This window comes from Pristis pectinata, chromosome 4 (genome assembly GCF_009764475.1).
Source record: "Pristis pectinata isolate sPriPec2 chromosome 4, sPriPec2.1.pri, whole genome shotgun sequence".
Classification (NCBI taxonomy): domain Eukaryota; kingdom Metazoa; phylum Chordata; class Chondrichthyes; order Rhinopristiformes; family Pristidae; genus Pristis; species Pristis pectinata.
The window spans coordinates 63,093,301-63,111,066 of record NC_067408.1 but is presented as its reverse complement, the minus strand read 5'-3'; the positions used below and the strand labels follow the sequence as shown (position 1 = coordinate 63,111,066).

The 17,766-nt window shown below is 43.6% G+C and overlaps 1 protein-coding gene across 1 annotated transcript in view; it reads left to right on the top strand.

The window, feature by feature from the left end:
- Positions 1-286: 286 nt before the first annotated feature.
- The window catches only part of epsti1 (epithelial stromal interaction 1), a 31,498-nt gene continuing 14,018 nt past the window's right edge, over positions 287-17,766 (top strand). Inside the window, exons 1-4 of the mRNA XM_052014243.1 lie at positions 287-693; positions 5,263-5,321; positions 5,876-5,959; positions 13,051-13,124. Coding sequence (XP_051870203.1) covers positions 503-693; positions 5,263-5,321; positions 5,876-5,959; positions 13,051-13,124 — 408 coding nt within the window. The 5' untranslated portion in view covers positions 287-502. The remainder of the gene's footprint in view (positions 694-5,262; positions 5,322-5,875; positions 5,960-13,050; positions 13,125-17,766) is intronic.

Here is a 17,766-nt window from a genome sequence, read left to right as displayed (position 1 = left end):
TCCACCTAGGTTTAACAAGAACTCAGCAGGTCGAGCAGCATGTGTGGAGGGGAAAGGAATTGCTGACGTTTAGGGTGGAGACCCTTTATTTGGTCTCAGTTCAGATGAACGGTCTCGACGCGAAACATCGACTGCCCATTTCCCTCCATAGATGCTGCCTGACCTGCTGAGTTCCTCCAGCTTCTTGTTTGTTTCTCCAGCAGATTTTTTGTTTCTATGACATCGACTCTACTAGCTCTCTTGTACCTGCGAAGGGATCCGGAGCACTAGGAGACACTCCAGTGTAATATTCCCTTTAGACTTCCCCTTCTTGTGCATTGTGTGTGGAAACGCCCACTGTGTTGAGTCACTGATGCAGTCAGGGATCTCAGGGTATTCTTCATCTGCGTGTCCAAGAGCTGGCAAATACGTTCAGATGTCGAGAATCTCTCTGGCTGATTAACTTCACCGGGCTGTTCCCCTCTGCCGCCAGTCGACCGCCGGCACTCCGCAAGCTCACTCCATGTCCTACAACAGGAGACTTTATACCCCTCAGCTGGGACAGGCTGGCGGGATGAGGACATCGTCGGCACGGGGCGACCTCACCGTCCAGCCAGGTGACCCGGGAGACAGTCGGGGTACCGAGCTGGAAGAGCCGGAATTTGGAACCGACCAGAACAGACCAGCCCAGCCCGAGGCGGGCCGGCCACAGTAGTAAGTACAAGATCTTCCGTTACCTCGGTGTGGGAGACACACTTGTGCAGAGGTGAGGAGGAAGATTGTCTCAGGCTACAAATACTTTGCGTTGACAAATGCAAAGTAGACGCTCAGATATAAAGTAGTTAAACATCAGTAATGCAATATAAAACTTTTAAAGATTGCCTCTTTATATTCCTGCTGTGATTTACGTTTAGATAAGCAACAGTAATATTTTCATTGAACTAATATAGTTAAGTAATGTCACTGAAGTTTCAGTTTCGTTTCCGCGGGGCTCTGTCTCTTGTTAGATTGAAACTTGACAGCAACGAGTTTGTGGGAGGGAGAAAGGTGAGCGGGATGACTCACAGGAGAGCGCTCCAGGTTATGGAACACAGAGCGCCACCGGCGAAATGCAACAACAACCGCTTGCATTTATGCAGCATTCGGGAGAGGAGTAATCATTCACAGTTCCATACGGCCGACCCTTTACCTCGAGATAGCACCCAGGAAAACCTCCTCTCAGCACTAGCCCAATGACTTTCACTGACTAGAATGGGGAGGGAGTGTGGGGGGAATGGGGTGTGGGGAAGGGGGAGGGAGTGTGGGCGGGGGGGGGGGAGGGTGGGAGGGAGTGTGGGGAAGGAGTGTCGGGATGATCCCTGGCAGAGTTCCTCCCATTAATTTTTAAATTGCAACAATTTTGACATAGTAGCAAAAACACTGCTATCCCAAACCTTGCTACTAGTGAGGAATTAAGTGTCCTTCTTATGCCCCTGGGCCGGTGCCCTCATCTATGTCCACGCAAATCACCACCTTCAGAGGATTCAGGGCAGATCTCCCAGTAAGTAGAAGTCTCATTCAGATTTGTGATCCCACCTACAAAGTGATCTTCCAGATTCAGCAAGGAAAAAAATGGTACTCATTTTTTTGGATTCCGAGCCATCCTGCAACATATCCCCTGCAATTGTCATTTCCCTGTTATCTACTCTCTTAAACATGCTCAGTAATACCTCTCCCCCCTCCCCCACAATTCTCCTGCTATGTCCCTGCACTAGGGACAACTTACAGTGGCCAATTCACCAAACAACAAGCAGGGAGGAAACCAGAGCACCCAGGGAAAACCCACAGTGTCACAGGGAGAAATGAAAACTGTACACAGACAACTTCTGAGATTAGAGTCAGACTTGGGTTCTCTGGAGCCGTGAGGCTGCTGCACTAACTGCAGTGCTATTGTGCTGAAGAAATGGGGAAATCGTCTTTCCTGGGTCCAGAATACAGGTTGAATTGATAAGTTACCCAACTTTACCTTACACTTTGGAGGATAGACACAGGAAATGTTAAAGCATTGCATAAGATTCCACCAAAGAGACACAACAAAGATTACACCATGTGGAATCAAGAGAAATGTGGCCACAGGCAGAAGGAGACGGTTGGAGGACAAATCAACGAGTAAGCTTAAAAATTGTGGTGTGGTGTTTCTCATCCATCTATATTTTGGCTTTCGGCCATGATTTGGATTGGGGAAAATATTAATTCCACCAAAATGATAAGATAAGATAAGATAAGATAAGGTTTCTTTATTAGTCACATGTACATTGAAACACAGAGTGAAATGCATCTTTTGTGTAGAGTGTTCTGGGGGAAGCCCACAAGTGTCGCCACGCTTCCGGCGCCAACTTCCTAACCCATACGTCTTTTGGAATGTGGGAGGAAACCAGAGCACCCGGAGGAAACCCACGCAGACACATGGGGAGAACGTACAACCTCCTTACAGACAGCAGCCGGAATTGAACCCGGGTCGCTGGTGCTGTAATAGCGTTACGCTAACCGCTACACTACCATAACCAAGCCCATGAGCTTGAAAATTGTTAAAGGTATTGGCGGTTCGGTAAGATGAATAGATATTGGATAGAAAACTCAAGGAATCCCTTTTGGAAATGACATTAGGGAAACAAAAAATAAGAGATTTTAATTGGAATGGAGGAAAAGATACACTTTACTCCTCTGAGTCTTCTTTATTGTTAAGAAATGTACATCAGATCATAAAAAAGAGCATAGTATTGAATTCGTAACCTCTGACGCATTCCACTGCAGAAGTACAGACACAAGACAATGTGTGACACAAGAAGCCCAAATAAAATGTGTGTGGTTCCAAGGGCTCTTATTGGCCTAACCATGAAACTTAATAAACATTATGACAGCCCAGAGAGCAGTTTGTCACATGACACCATTCTTAAAGGGGTCGTAAAATAGCAGTTTTGTTTACAACCACTGTTACACATGCTACAGAGGGTAAATGGGAGGGTTTTTTTTGTTTGTGGAGACATGAAATACAATGGCAGAGAAGTAAGGCTGGATTTGGCCAGGCATTAGACAATACTTAGTCACTAAGGGTTGTACTGTTGTGTACTGATGATAGATTGCATAAGAAGGATATTAAAGCGATGGAAGAAACACAATGTGGATTTGTTCCCAAATCGCCAAGTGTGTTATGTAAATATACAAGTGAGAATTTAGGGACTTTACCACTAGAGCTGAAGTGAAGAAGGTGTTCTCTGATAAATGCCTTTCACTTTATGAAACATTCAGTACGTTAAGGTGAATAGAGATAGGTATGAGGGAATAAAAAGAAAGATGTTTCTTTTTCATTAGGCCAACAAAGATTACAAAGCGGCATGATGAGGGTGCTTGAAAGCATAGATAGACAAAGTAGACAGAAGCAGATTCTATATGGTTACCTCTGGATAAATAGAGGTATAGATTGTATAATAAAATCAGAAAGTGCTGGAAATACTCAGCCAGTCAAGAAGAAAGAGAAACAGAGCTAATGTTTCAGCTCTGAGATCTTTCACCAGAACTGAGAAAGAAAGAAAACAAGTTAGTTTTCAGTAGCAGAGAAGGTGGGGGACAGATGGATAAAACAAAGTGTATAACTCCGATAGGGTGAGACCAACTGACTTAATGTGGCAGTTGGAAGCATGTTATACCTGTGTTATGTGTTGCTAATAGCTGGGGTGTGGGACTTGTCCTACCGGCCAAGCGATACTAAGGGAGAGAAAAAAACTGAGCTAAAGTCACAGATGGGTGGCAGGCAGAAATAGCCAGTTTTGATGGGGAAAAAAGAGCGAGTTACCTAAAGTTGGAGGATTCAATATCGAGTCCAGAAGGCAGTAAACATGCCTGGACAGAAGATGAGTTGTTGTTCCTCATGTTTGTGTTGGGCCTCTTTGTAACAATGCTGGAGGCTATAGACAGATGTGTCAGAGTGGGAGTGGAATGGTGAATTAAAATGGCAGGCAGCAGGAAGCTCAGGATCACACCTGCGAACTGAAAGCAGACGCTCTGCAAAGCAATTACCCAATCTGTATTTGATTTCTCCAACGTAGAGGAGACAGTGTTGCAAATACCAAATGCAGTACAATTGATTGGAAGTAACAAGAACTGGCCACTTCTACCAGACATTCGTCTATAATATTGGCTCTCTGTTAGTGTAGCCTGGCCTGCTGAATGTGTTCCATAGTCCTGCTATTAGTAACACGTTACACAGGTAAAGAAGCACAATTAACTTCTTACTGTTATTGAGTTATAGAACCTACAGTGCAGGAATAGCCCTTCGGCCCACCCTGTCCATGCAAATCATCAAGTACTCATCTATACTCATCCCATTTACCAGCTCTCGGTCTATAGTTTTATGCCTTGGCGATATAAGTGTTCATCTGGATACTTATTCAATGTTGCAAAAGTAGCTGTCCTCACCACCTCCTCAGGCAGTACGTTCCAAATTCCAACCACTGCCTTGGTGAAAATGTTCTTTCTCAAATCCCCTCTAAATCTCTTAACCCTCACCCTTTACCTATACCCTCTGGTTTTAAATGCTTGTGCTATGGGGAGAACTTTCTTACTGCCTACCCTATCCTGCCCCTCATAATTTTGTATACCTCCATCAGGTCCCCCCTTGGCCTATCCAGTCTCTCCTCGTATCTGAAACGCTCCATCCCATGAAATATCCTGATAAATCTCCTCTGCACCCTCTTCATTGACGCGTCTGGTCTTACCCAATCAGAGATATTTCCTTTGTTCTGCCCGTCCCTCCCCCACCTTCATACTACTGAAAACTAACTTGTTTTCACTCTTTCTATTAATATAGTTCGCTCCATTGGGCACGTCCCACAGCCTTGCTGTTAACAATGTGGTACACAGACAAAGAAGCACAATGTGTTCGAACTGCCATAATGAGTCATTTGCTCACCTCCTATCAGAGCTATTCCCTTTGTTCTATTCATTCCCCCCCACCCCACATACACACACACACACACACACACACACTTTCTCTGCTACTGAAAACTAACTTGTTTCCTCTCTTTCCCAGTTGAGGTGAAGGGCTTCAGACCTGAAACATTAACTATGTTCTCTTTCCACAGGTTGTTGATTTTCGAGTAATTACACAGAGGACCTACCTGTTAGAAGACCAAAGCCTTGGACTCCATGGCCCCTATCACTTAAACCTGTTCCCTATGAAGTAAAGTCTAACCTTTCTTTCTAATACAATTTACCCAAAAAAATTATCTCTTTTTAAATCTACAGTCGAGGTGGATATTCAATGATTGCACCAAATGAGAGCAAGCGATCTCAGATACAGCAGAGTAAGTATTTAAGTAAAGAAAGTAATGTAATTTTAACTTGATAATCTACTGCTCCAACGCTTATCTGTCTTTTTGTTACTTCCTAATTCCAATGCTCTCTTGCCCTTTCACCCTCTGTAAGCCAGAGCTCCTCTAAAGTTCTAGTGTTGTAATTTTCTCCAGCTCATGGATACCCATTGCCTAATGCTGAACTAGTTTTTCTCCCAGTACAGCATTCACTTCTAACTTATTCTCATTCTAGCATTACATTACCTTCTCATGTCACTACAACTTCTCCAATTGCAACATTAAACCCATTGCATAAATGCGAGCTCTGTGTTCATACTGTTCTAAACACAGAAGCTGATTAAGATGTGTGAAAGGAACGTTATAACAACCAATTTCACTTCTCTTCCTTTCAGTGAATTTGTGTTGCATGTATTGTCTGCAGCTAAGTTGCCATTTAGATTGGTGCACTGCAAAAGGAATCTTAACAATTGAATACACACCATTCACATGCCATTTATTGGGCTCGTTTGGCAGTCTTGGAATAAAACTGGTGCTTTTTATTGCAGTGGCCAACAAGGAACTGGAGGAGCTGAAGCAGTGGAAGGAAGCTCACAAACCTGGTCCAATCAGCATGGTTCCCACACGATTGGGTATGAATTAGGGAGCAAGAGGGAAACTGGTAGACGTCATAAACCTCATTCGTCCCGGTTAGGAAGGGGTACTGCTGGTTTCTTTCACCTACGAGATTGAAGTGAAATCTTTGCTTGAACTAGTTACCAGTCCACTTACTGTAAGCTATGACCGGTTTTCTAAGTTTGAGTTTTGTTTATTTTAATGCAGTTGACATGTGGAATATTTACATTATAGAGTCATATAGTTATACAGCACAGAAACAGGCCCTTCAGCCCACTATGTCCATGCTGACCATCAAGTACCCATTTATACTAATCCCATTTACCAGCATTTGGACTGTAGCCTTCTTTGCATTGGTAATTCAAATGCTCATGCAGTTAGTGGGTGGTGGGTGAGAACATTCCTCTTCAGATCCCCCTCTAAAACTCTTAACCCCTTATCCTAAATCTATACCCTCCAGTATTAGGTACCTCTGCTATGGGGAGAAATTTCCTGCTATCTATCTATGCCTTTCACAGTTTTGTATACCTCTATCGGGTCCTCCCTTAGCCTCCTTCACTCCAAGGAAAACAAACCCAGGCTATACAATCTCTCTTTATAATTGAAATACTCCATCCCAGGCAACATTCTGGTGAGTCTCCTCAGCACCCTCTCCAGTGCAATCACATCCTTCCTAGGGTGTGGCAACCAGAACTACACATGATATTCCAGCTGTGGCCTGACCATTGTACCAAAACTTCCCTGCCCTTATATTCTATGCCCAGCTAATGTAGGGAATCATCCCCTACACTGTCTTTACCACCTTATCAAACAGTGCTGCTACCTTCAAGGAACCTTGGACTTATACACCTATATCCCCAAGTTCTTAATACTCACTGAGGCCCTACCATTCATTGTGTATGTCTTACCCTTAGTCATCCTCCAAAAGTGCATCACCTCACACTTAATCAGGATTAAATTCCCTCTGCCATTGCTCTGCCCAACTGATATGATCAATATCATTCTGTAGCCTATAACTATACTCCTCACTATCAGCAACATTACCAGTTTTATGTCATCTACAGATTTAATAATCATACCTGCTATATTCAGATCCAAATCATTAATGTACCTAACAGTGTCTTCCTTATATTCCAGCTATAGCCTGACCATTGTGCCAAAACTTCCCTCCTCTTATGTTCTGTTCCCCAACTAATGAAGGGAAGTATCACAGGATTCCAATGATAAAAATAACTCACCACTATCAACCTCTGCCTCCTATTACCAAGCCAATTTTGGATCCAATTTGCCAGCTTCTCCTGGATCCCACAGGCTCTAACCTTTTGGACCTGTCTTCCATTTCGAACATTGTCAAAGGCCTTACCGAAGTCCATGTAGACTACATCACCATACAACCTCATCTATACATTTTTAGTATCTCCTCAAAAACTTCAGTCAAATCTGTCAGACAGGATCTCCCCTTAACAAAATCATACAGACTATCTTTGACTAATCCCTGCCTTTCCAGGTGCAGCTTAATCCTGTCCCTCAGATTTTTTTCCAATAACTTCCATGCCACTGACATTAGATTCAAAGGCCTGTAGTTATCTTAGCTATCCTTCTTGAATAAGGGTACCACATTTGCTGTGCTCCAGTCATGATGTAAATTACCACGATATTTGTGATCATTCCCTATCTGATCCAAAACAATTAGGCCTCCACAGAGGCCTCAGCTAAATCCCCTCCATCTCAATGAATTCTGAGTCTGATGTAATGTTGAACTCTTCTTCCACCACCTATGGTTCCATTGCCTTTTTGGCCGGGAGTCTTCACCCAAGACTGTGAACTTTTCTCCCATCTTCCAATTTCCCAATCCACCTGGTTCCATCCCCTGGCCTCTTGTCCCCGCTAAATGTATTCATCATTAACAACTAATTCAACATTGACTGTCTCAATTTTTCCAGTGCCCTTACTCACTCTGACTTACACCCCCTGCCCTCCCGGCAACCCCGAACTCACAGACTCCACTCATTAAGGACCAATCCCAACATTCTTGTTAAAGCCTCTGACAAGATGGTGCTGTTATGGTTTGATAAACTGACCTCTACCTCACAGAAGCCAGCTATTTGCTCTCAGATCCCAGACACTGGACGGCAATTGCATGAATGAACATCAAGCCATTGTCTCCCAGAGAGTAACTGACCACATTTCTTCAAGCAGGGTTCTCCTGGTAAACCCAATGCTTCAGCTTGCTCTTGCCCCACAGAACTTCCTAACTTGACTCTATTCTTTCTCCTCTTGTCCAGTCCCTTCCCATTTATATCCATCACACGTGACAATTCTGATGCCCTCCATTACGCAGACGGTTTCCAGTTTTCTGGTCTCATCCAGCTCAACTTCATCCTTGTACACCCCCGTCCCATATCATGATGGTCTGAAGGCCTTTGTTTATTCTTTGAAACAGTCCCCCTCCACCACCATTCTCCTTTACCTAACTGAACTCATTCCTACATTGAATAACTTGTTCAGCTCCATTCACTTTCTCCAAGTCAAAGGCGTTACTGTAGGGACTTGCAATGACTCTCCAGCTAAACCTGTTTTGGTGGTTACATAGAGCAGTCCTTGTTTCAGTTGGACACAGGCGCATCCCTCAACTCTTCTCCTCACATGGTAATTACTGTTTTGGTGTTGCTTCCTGCATTTGTACAGAACCCAAAACTTTTAATTCTGTTTGCTGCTCTTCCCTCTTTTGATATTTCTATCACCATCTCAGAAGATATGTTGGGCTGCCAAAATTCATTTTAAGGGCTCCGTCTCCCACAGATATCTCAACAACACATCCTCCCACCCTTCCTCCTGCAAGAATACCATTCCATTATCCCAGAATCTTGATCTCTGTCGTAACTGTTCTGATGACAATGAGACCTTTCCATAACAGTACTTTCAAGATCTTTTTATTTCTCTTTAAGGGGCTTCCTCTCCACTGCAGTTGACAGAACTCTTCACCACATCTCTATTTCCTGTTCTCAACCCTTCACCCCCTTCTCCCAGCCAGAGTAATGAAAGGGTTTTCCCTGGACCCTCTCCACCAGCTTCCACATTCAATGGATCATTATTTCCATCATCTCCTATCTGCTTAACCTCCACTTCCAGCATTCTGAAGGGACTGTTCCCTCTATGACTCCTTCATCTGCTCTTTCATCTCCACCCACCACTTCCCTTCTCATGGCACTTTCTTGTGTAACCACAGGAGGTGAAACACCTATTCTTTTACCTCCTCCCTTTCCATCATCCAGTGACCCAACAGTCCATTCGGGAAAAGTGGTGATTCACTTGCACTCCTCTTAACTTGGTGTACTGCATTCACTGCTCTTGATGCAGTCTCCTCTAGGAAACCAAATGCAGATCGGATGATGGCTTTGCAGGCCACCTTTATTCAGTCCACAAGGGTTAACCTGAGCTTCCAAATGCTTGCCACTCTAATTCACCATCCTGTCCCTTGGTCTGACTCCTCGTCTTCAACCTCCTATGTTGCCCCAATGAAGTCCAATGATTTCTGAAATAAGCTTAAGGAATAGCACTTCATCTTCTGACTGGGTTATGTTGAAGCCCTTGAAACTTAATATTGAATTGAATAATTGTAGGCATGAATATTTTTCTCTCTCTCTCCACATATGCGACTGTACTTTTCTGTTTCAGTTTGTTTCTATTTTTTCCTATCTCTAATTACCAGTTTTTAAAGTACAGCTTTTATCTACTCCTTATCACAGACTTTCCCTCTGTTCTCTCCATACCTCCCACTCTCTGCAACCTGAGACTTGCCTGTTTTCTCACATTTCTCATTCTTGACCCAAAACCAACTCTTTCTCTCTCCCCTTGGATTCTGCCTGACCTGCCAAATGCTTCCAGTGTCCTGTGTTTTTGTTTCAGATTTCCAGCATCTGCAATCATTTGTTCCAAAAACCATATTTGTGACATTGGTTCACCAATTTTTAACTACACATAATATTGGGAAGTCTGTCTGCAAACTTGTGCATCTATAGAATGAATTCATGTCATGGTATGTGAGATGCTGGAGACAGCAGTTTTATGTAGGACAGGTCTTCTGTAATCTGTCACCCAGTTCAAAAGACAGTTCAAACATCGTTCTCAATGCAAAAGAGCCCAGAACAAACTTATATGGAGAAAAATTCTGGAAGGTAAGACCCCATTCAGGAAATTAGGAGGTGTTGTTGATAGTGAAGAAGGTTATCGTAGATTACAGGGGAATCTTGATCAGTTAGGGAAATGTGTCAAGGAATAGCAAATGGAATTCAATCCAGATAAATGTGAGGTGATGCATTTTGGGAAGTCAAACCAGAGTAGGATGTCTACTGTGAACGGTAGGGCACTAGCAAGTGTAATGGAACAGAGGGACATAGAAGTACAAGTGCATAGTTCATTGAAAGCGGTGTCACAGGTAGACAGGATGGTGAAAAAGGCGTTTAGCATGCTGGCCTTCATCAGTAAGGGCATTGAGTATAGGAGCTGGGACATCACGTTGCAGTTGTTTAAGTTGTTGGTGAGACCACACTTGGAGAACTGTGTACAGTTTCGGTCACCCTGTTATAGGAAAGATGTAGTTAAACTGGAAAGAGTGCAGAAAAGATTTACGAGGGTGTTGCCAGGACTAGAGGGCCTGAGTCATAGGGAGAGGTTCACCAGGCTAGCTCTTTATTCCTTGGAATGTAGGAGAATGAGGGGCAACCTTATCGAAGTGTTTAAAATTATGAGAGGCATCGATAAGGTGGATGGTAACAGTCTTTTCCCCAGGGTAGGGGAGTCCAAAATTAGGGGGCACAGGTTTAGGGTGAGAGCAGAAAGATTTAACAGGGACCTGAGGGGCAACTTTTTCACGCAGAGGATAGTGAGAATATGGATCGAGCCGTCAGAGGAAGTGGTTGAGGTAGGTACAATAGTATCATTTAAGAAGCACTTGGGTAGGTACGTGGAGGGGAGGGACCTGGAGGGACATGGGCCAAATGCAGGAAATTGGGACTAGCCGCATGGACAATGCAGTTGGCATGGACTGATTGGACCAAAGGGCCTGTATCCATACTATATCGCTCTATAAATGGCTTTGTTTAATGTGTATCAGAGTCTTTTAATTGGGATTTTGATGCATTGTAAATCATTTACTGGGACCCTCCTTATGTGGGGGGGAGGGGGGGGGTTCATTTCCAGAGGATAGTTGTACCAATTGGAATGCTGGTATTGCAGATTGGGAATGGAGGTACTCAGCTGAAAAATTGACCAATTGCTCTTGAAGCTTTTCAGGGGAGGGTAGTGGGATGGGCGGGGTGAGGGGGTTGGAATGGAGGTGGTAGAAGCATAGGGAGTATTGCATTTCCATACTAGGAATGCCATTTTGTAAATTTATTCCAAATTATGCTGTGGTTATTCTCATATCACCCTGTCTCTGGCTTGTGACTATTCAAAGTTGAGAAGGAGCATTTGGGGTGGTGCTTGGGGCGGTGCTGAGAACCTTGAGACCAAGCACAAAGAGACCCTGCATTAGTGACAAAAGGAGCAGACCACTTCACAAACCACCCACCTGCTCACCCAATCTGCCACCTCCTGCCCCATACGTGAAAGAGTCTGTGAGTCTTACTTTGGTCTTATCAGCCACCTCAGGACCCATAGATTGAGAGCAAGTCATCCTGGATCCTGGGGGAGGGCATAAGAAGAAGAACTAAGAAAACCTCTATGAATGCAGCCACCTCAAGAAAACATTTTGTAATAGATTAGCAACTCAATTGGATATGCTCCTGACTATTTCCTCACAAAAGATCTACTGCCTTAAGTACTCCAACTGCCAGATCTGCCATTGGTTGCCTGGTGTGTCCATCCCCACACCATATCACCTTCCCACAGCCAATCAGAAAATGAGTACACTCTTCATTAGCTGAATGAATGCTTCTTAACTGTCATCAAACATCTATCTCTCCTATATATTGTAAAAAATAAACAAAGTTGTTTGGCATTGTTTGGCAGCTTTATATTACACACGCCTGGCTTTTTTCCTACCTCCCACTCCCCACTCTAGACCATTGCTTACAGCAGTGCCCTGATGATTAATTTATAACTCCGATACCTGTTACATGGCAGCATCTGAAAGCCAAGCACGATGTGTCCATACTGGTGAAGCCTGGAGGCTGAGGAGGGCCCATTTTCACACCTGAATCCTGACTTGAAGCAGGTTCCCCAGGTGGCACTGGGTAGCACTAATGGAATGCAAAGATACGTTTTTGTGTTTCTCGGGCATATTTTCCTGTCCTTATTAAGTCAGTTTCTCACCCTCAAACATGACAATGACAGGTAACATTTCCCAGAAGAATCTTGTGCTTGTTCAGAAAAATATGGGGGAAATATTCATCCTCATCTGTCAGAGCATTAAAGGCTGATTAGAGGTGCTGGGGTCTCTAGGGAGGGAGACTAGTGCAACAAACAGTTAAAAGTAGGCTCACTATGCTTCACTGGAACTGATTCTCCAAGGTGTGATGTTCCATCAGAAGATAGGAATATGCAACACAGGAAGAGCAATAGGTGCACAAGCATGTTCCAGATTTCAGTGACATTATGGCTGATCTATGACCCAACGTACTCCTGTATTTAAAGCAGCTACCATCTTGTCGCTGTGTCTTCATTAACCCACACCAGGCCTTCTCCATTAACTAACACTTTACTGGTAACTAATGCATGCATTTGGGTTTCTGATTTACTGTTGCATTTCTATTAAGCAGCTTTTCAGTATCTACATGTTTAAGATCAATAGTCTGTCCCATTATTGAACTGTATTCAAAATCAGATGTCTGAGATTCCCTTGCTTTCCCTTGTAAAATCCCTGAAGAGTTTGTTTGGAAGATGTACAATTCAGTAGCAACACAGAGTGATTTTCAACCTGTCGATCTGTATTGTCTACCCATTTGAGAAAGATGCAATAAGCTATTTGTCCCTGCCTTGGTAAGCAGTTCAATTCATCCAACATCTAACACCACACAACGTTCTCACCCAATAATCCATTCTTCCTTAATGTCTTCTAATCTCTTTTTCCATCCCCATATTGATTTCTCAATTTCTTTCCTTTTAGGTGGACTCACTTCAGAGCATGAAGTAAGACAAAAGCAACAAATGAATCTCCTGGGGTCCAAGCTCCAACAAAGAGTTAGTGTTCAACTCCAGTAGAAATCATAGAATTATTCAGCGCATAAGGAGAATATTTGGCTGTTGTACATGTGCCTTCTTTGTCAAAGGACTGTTACTTGTCCCCAGCCCTTTTCCCAGATCCATGCATTTTCCCTCCTCTTTATTATTGAATCTGTTTCCACCGCACTTTCAGGCGGTGCATTCCAGATTGCAAAAATTTTGCACTGAAATAATTCTTCCCATCTGCTTCCATGCATAATTTTTTTCCAATATCATACAACAAACAGTCAAATTTTCTCCTAATGAGTGACGCATAGAGTTATACAGCATGGAAACACGTCCTTTGGCCAACTTGTTTATGTTGACCAAGATGCCTATCTAAACTAATCCTCTTTACCTGCATTTGGCCCATATCCCTCAAAACCTTTCCTATCCATGTACCTGACCAAATGCCTTTTAAATGTTGTAATTGTACTCGCCTCTACTACTCTCTCTGCCAACTCGTTCCATATACCAACCACCCTCTGTATGAAATACCTGCCCCCTTAACTCTTTCACTTTAAATCTATAACCTCTTATTTTAGACTCCCTTAACTTGGGAAAAAGACTGACTATTTACCCTATCTATGTCCCTCATGATTTTATAAACCTCCATAAGGTCACACCTCAGTCTCATTTGCTCCAGGGAAAACAGTCCCAGCCTATCCAGTCTCTCCTTATAACTCAAGCCCCAGCAACATCCTTGTGAATCTTTTCTGCACCCTCTCTAACTTAATCACATCCTTCCTCTTACATGGTGACCAGAACTGCACACAATATTTCAAGAAGCACAGTAACAGATATTTTGGAAATTTCCACACAGAATGATATTGTTCTGCAGGCTCTGCTCCTTCTGGAACTTTGTAGGGGAAATTGCACTACATTATCCTGACATCACTCCCAGGGTAACTTGGTCATTGGTATTGGTTTATTATTGTCACTTGCACCGAAGTACAGTGAAAAACGTCTTGCATACTGTTCGTACTGATCAATTCATTACACAGTGCATTGATGTAGTACAGGGTAAAAACAATAATGGAGTACAGAGTAAATTGTCACAGCTACAGGGAAGTGCATTGCAGGTAGACATAAGGTGCAAGATCAAACAAGCCAAGTAAGAACCGTTCAATAGTCTTATCACAGTGGGATAGAAGCTGTCCTTGAGCCTGGTGGTATGTGCCCTCAGGCTCCTGTATCTTCTGCCTGATGGGAGAGGAGAGAAGAGAGAATGACCCGGGTGGTTGTGGTCTTTGATTATGCTGGCTGCTTCACCAAGGCAGCGAGAGGTATAGATAGAGTCCATGGAGGGGAGGCTGGTTTCCATGATGCACTGGGCTGTGTCCACAATTCTCTGCAGTTTGTCTGGAATGCTCCTATCCACCGGCCACATTGAATATATTCCCACTTTCCCACCTCCCCCTGACCTCCAACATTCACTGATCATCAGCCTCTCCCATAACCCTCCACTCAACCCCGGCAGGCTTCCTGGCCTCCAATCCTTCCCCAGTCCCCCATCCATATGTGCTGATCTGATTATTTTGTTTCCCACCATAATTAGCACAAACAGGTGAGCACTGGTTGGAGAAATCAGAGGGTAGGACAGGTGAATTCGTAATTAAAGAGCGGGGGGGGGGGGGGTGGGGTTGCTTTAGGTAGTTGAATAATTGGAATCGCTTCTGGGGTGGGTGGGACCTGTACAAGAAGAACAGGTTGCCTCAGCTGGAGGGGGACCAATATCCTTGCAGGGAGATTTGCTCACACTATCCGGGAGGATTTAAATCGATTTGGCTGGGGGATGGGAAGCACAGTAGCAGTTCAGCAAACAGGGTGAAGAATGTCAAGGATAAATCAAGCTAATCCAGTGGGCAGAGCAAGGCCTCATGGTCAAGTCGGATAACCTCAGAGCATGAATCAGCACTTGGAATTATGATGTTATTGCCATCACGGAACTATGGCTGAGGAAAGGGCAAGACTGGCAGCTTAGTGTTCTGGGGTATAGAAGCTTCTGATGTGGCACAGGGAATGCACTACTGATTAAAGAGAACATAATGGCACTACTTAGAAAGGATATGCTGGAGGGATCATCCAATGAGGCCGTATCAGCCGTAAATGTATATTGGGAACAAGAGGGTAGCCAAGGAAAGACTGGGTCCCCTAGGGACCAAAGAGATAATTTATGTGAGGTCTGAAATGAATACTTCTCTTCTGTAATTACCAAGGAGAAGGACATGGAAGATCAATGACCTGGATGTGATTGTAGGGGATATGATTAGTAAGTTTATAGATGCCACGAAAGTTAGTGATGTTGTGGATAACAGGGAAGGTTGTCTAAGGCTACAGCAGGATACAAATCAGCTGGAAAGTCAGGCAGAGCATTGGCTGATGGAATTTAATCCCAACAAGTGCGAGGTGGTTCATTTTGGAAAGTCAAATAGGAAAAGGACATATATAGTAAATGGTAGGGCACTAAAGAATGTTAATGAACAGAGGAACCTTGGGATTCTAGCACATAGCTCGCTGAAAGTGGCAACACAGGTAGATAGGTTAGTGAAGAAGGCATATGGCATGCTTGCCTTAATAGGTCAGGGCACAGAATATAAAAATTGGGGCTTTATGTTGCAACTTTACAAAACACTGATTAGACCACACATTTGGTCACTACACCGTTTAGTTGGAATAAATGGATCCTTCTCAGTCTGTGGAGTACCACAGGGATTACTTCTTGGCCCAGAAAGGAACAGTATGTAAGGTTTGCTGATGATACGAAAATAGGCGGAAGGGCATGTCGGGATAAGGATACTGTGATTCTGAACAAGATATAGATAGATTGAGTTTATAGGCAAAAAATTGACAAATGGAGTTTAATATGGGGAAATTTGAGGTTATACAATTTGGTAAGAGGAATCAAAAGGCAGATTATTATCTAACCGGAGAGAGACTGTAAGTGAGTGAAGACAGAGAGACTGAGGTGCTCTTGTGCACAAATCACAGCTAGCAGGCAGCTCCAACAAGTTGTTAAGAAGGCAAATGGCACTTTGGCCTTCATTGCAAAGGGGTTGGAGTTTAAAAATAGAGAGCTTGCGATTGTACAGGGTGTTGGTGAGGCCTCACCTGGAATAATGCGTACAGTTTTGGTTCCCCTGCCTAAAAAACTGGTAACATTGGAGGCAGCACAAAGGAGATTCACCAGGCTAATTCCTGGGATGAGAGAATTGTCCCATCAAGAGAGACTGAACAGTTTGTGCCCATATTCCTTGGAGTTTAGAAGAATGAGGGGTGACCTTATTCAAAGATATAAGATCCTAAGGGAGTTTGACAGGGACGATGTTGGGATGTTTTCACTGTTGGGAGATCCTCAAACAAAGGGTTGTAACTACAAGGGGCCAGTCAATTAAATCTGATGTATGTGGAAATTTCTTTTCGCAGAGGGTGGTGAATCCCTGAAAGTCTCTGCCCAGGTGGGTGGTGAAAGCTGGATCATTAGAAGTATTTAAAGTGGAGCTGGATAAATATTTGATAGGTTGAGGAATAGAAGGGTATGGAGAAATGGCACAGAAGTGGACTTGAGGATATTAAATGGTGGGTTGGCTTGAAGGTCCTGATGGCCTCCTCCTGTTCCTATTTTCTTGTGTCCTTGTTTACACTCTAGGAAGAATGCGGTTGTGCTGGAGAGAGTGCAGAGACAATTTGCCTGAGTGTTGCCTGGACTGAAGGACTAGTTACGGGGGGAGATTGTTTAGGCTGGATTTGTTTTACCTGGAGTGAAGGATGCTGAGGAGTGACTTGTAAAATTATAAGAGGCATAGATAGGGTAGAACCTTTTATTCCAGGGTTTGGGTATCAAAAATAGAGGGTATAGGTTTAAGTGAGAGGTATTTTATTTAAAGGGGAGTTGAGGGTTAAGTGTTTTTGACAGAGAGTAGTTGATATCTGGAACTCACTGCCAGACAAGGTGGTGGAGTCAGATACAATCACTATGTTTGAAAAGGCAAGACATGGAAGGATTCAATCTTAATCCAGCAGATGGGATTAGGGTAGGTGGGCATATAAAGGCACTTTTTGGGCCATCCAGTCAGTCTGCACATAACCTTGTAAATCCTGAAATGTACACTCCATATGCCACCCAAGTTATTTGATCTCCTGAGAGAGGCAGAAATATATATACTGTGGCTGAGCAAAACTCATCCCAAAGCAGGGTTCTCCCTTGAATGGACCCAAGCCATGTGATTGAGCTCAGCCACCATGTGCCACACACAGATATCCTTGACCCCTTTGACCACCCTGGGTACATGGTTCTCTACCTACACTCTAATGTTCTGTTCCACCGTTCCCACAATCCACATTTGCAGTGAATGAGTGTCAGAATCAGGTTTATTATCACTGACATATGTCGTGAAATTTATTGTTTTGTGGCAGCAGTACAGTGCAAAATGTAAAAATTCCTGTAAGTTACAAAAATAAATAAATACTGCAAAAGAGGAATAACGAGGTAGTGTTCATTGGATCGTTCAGAAATCTGATGGCGGAGCATTATACAGCACAGAAACAGGCTCCTCAGACCAAATCAGCCATGTCGACCTTCCTGAGCCAGTCCCATGTTCCCTGTGTTTGGCCCATATCC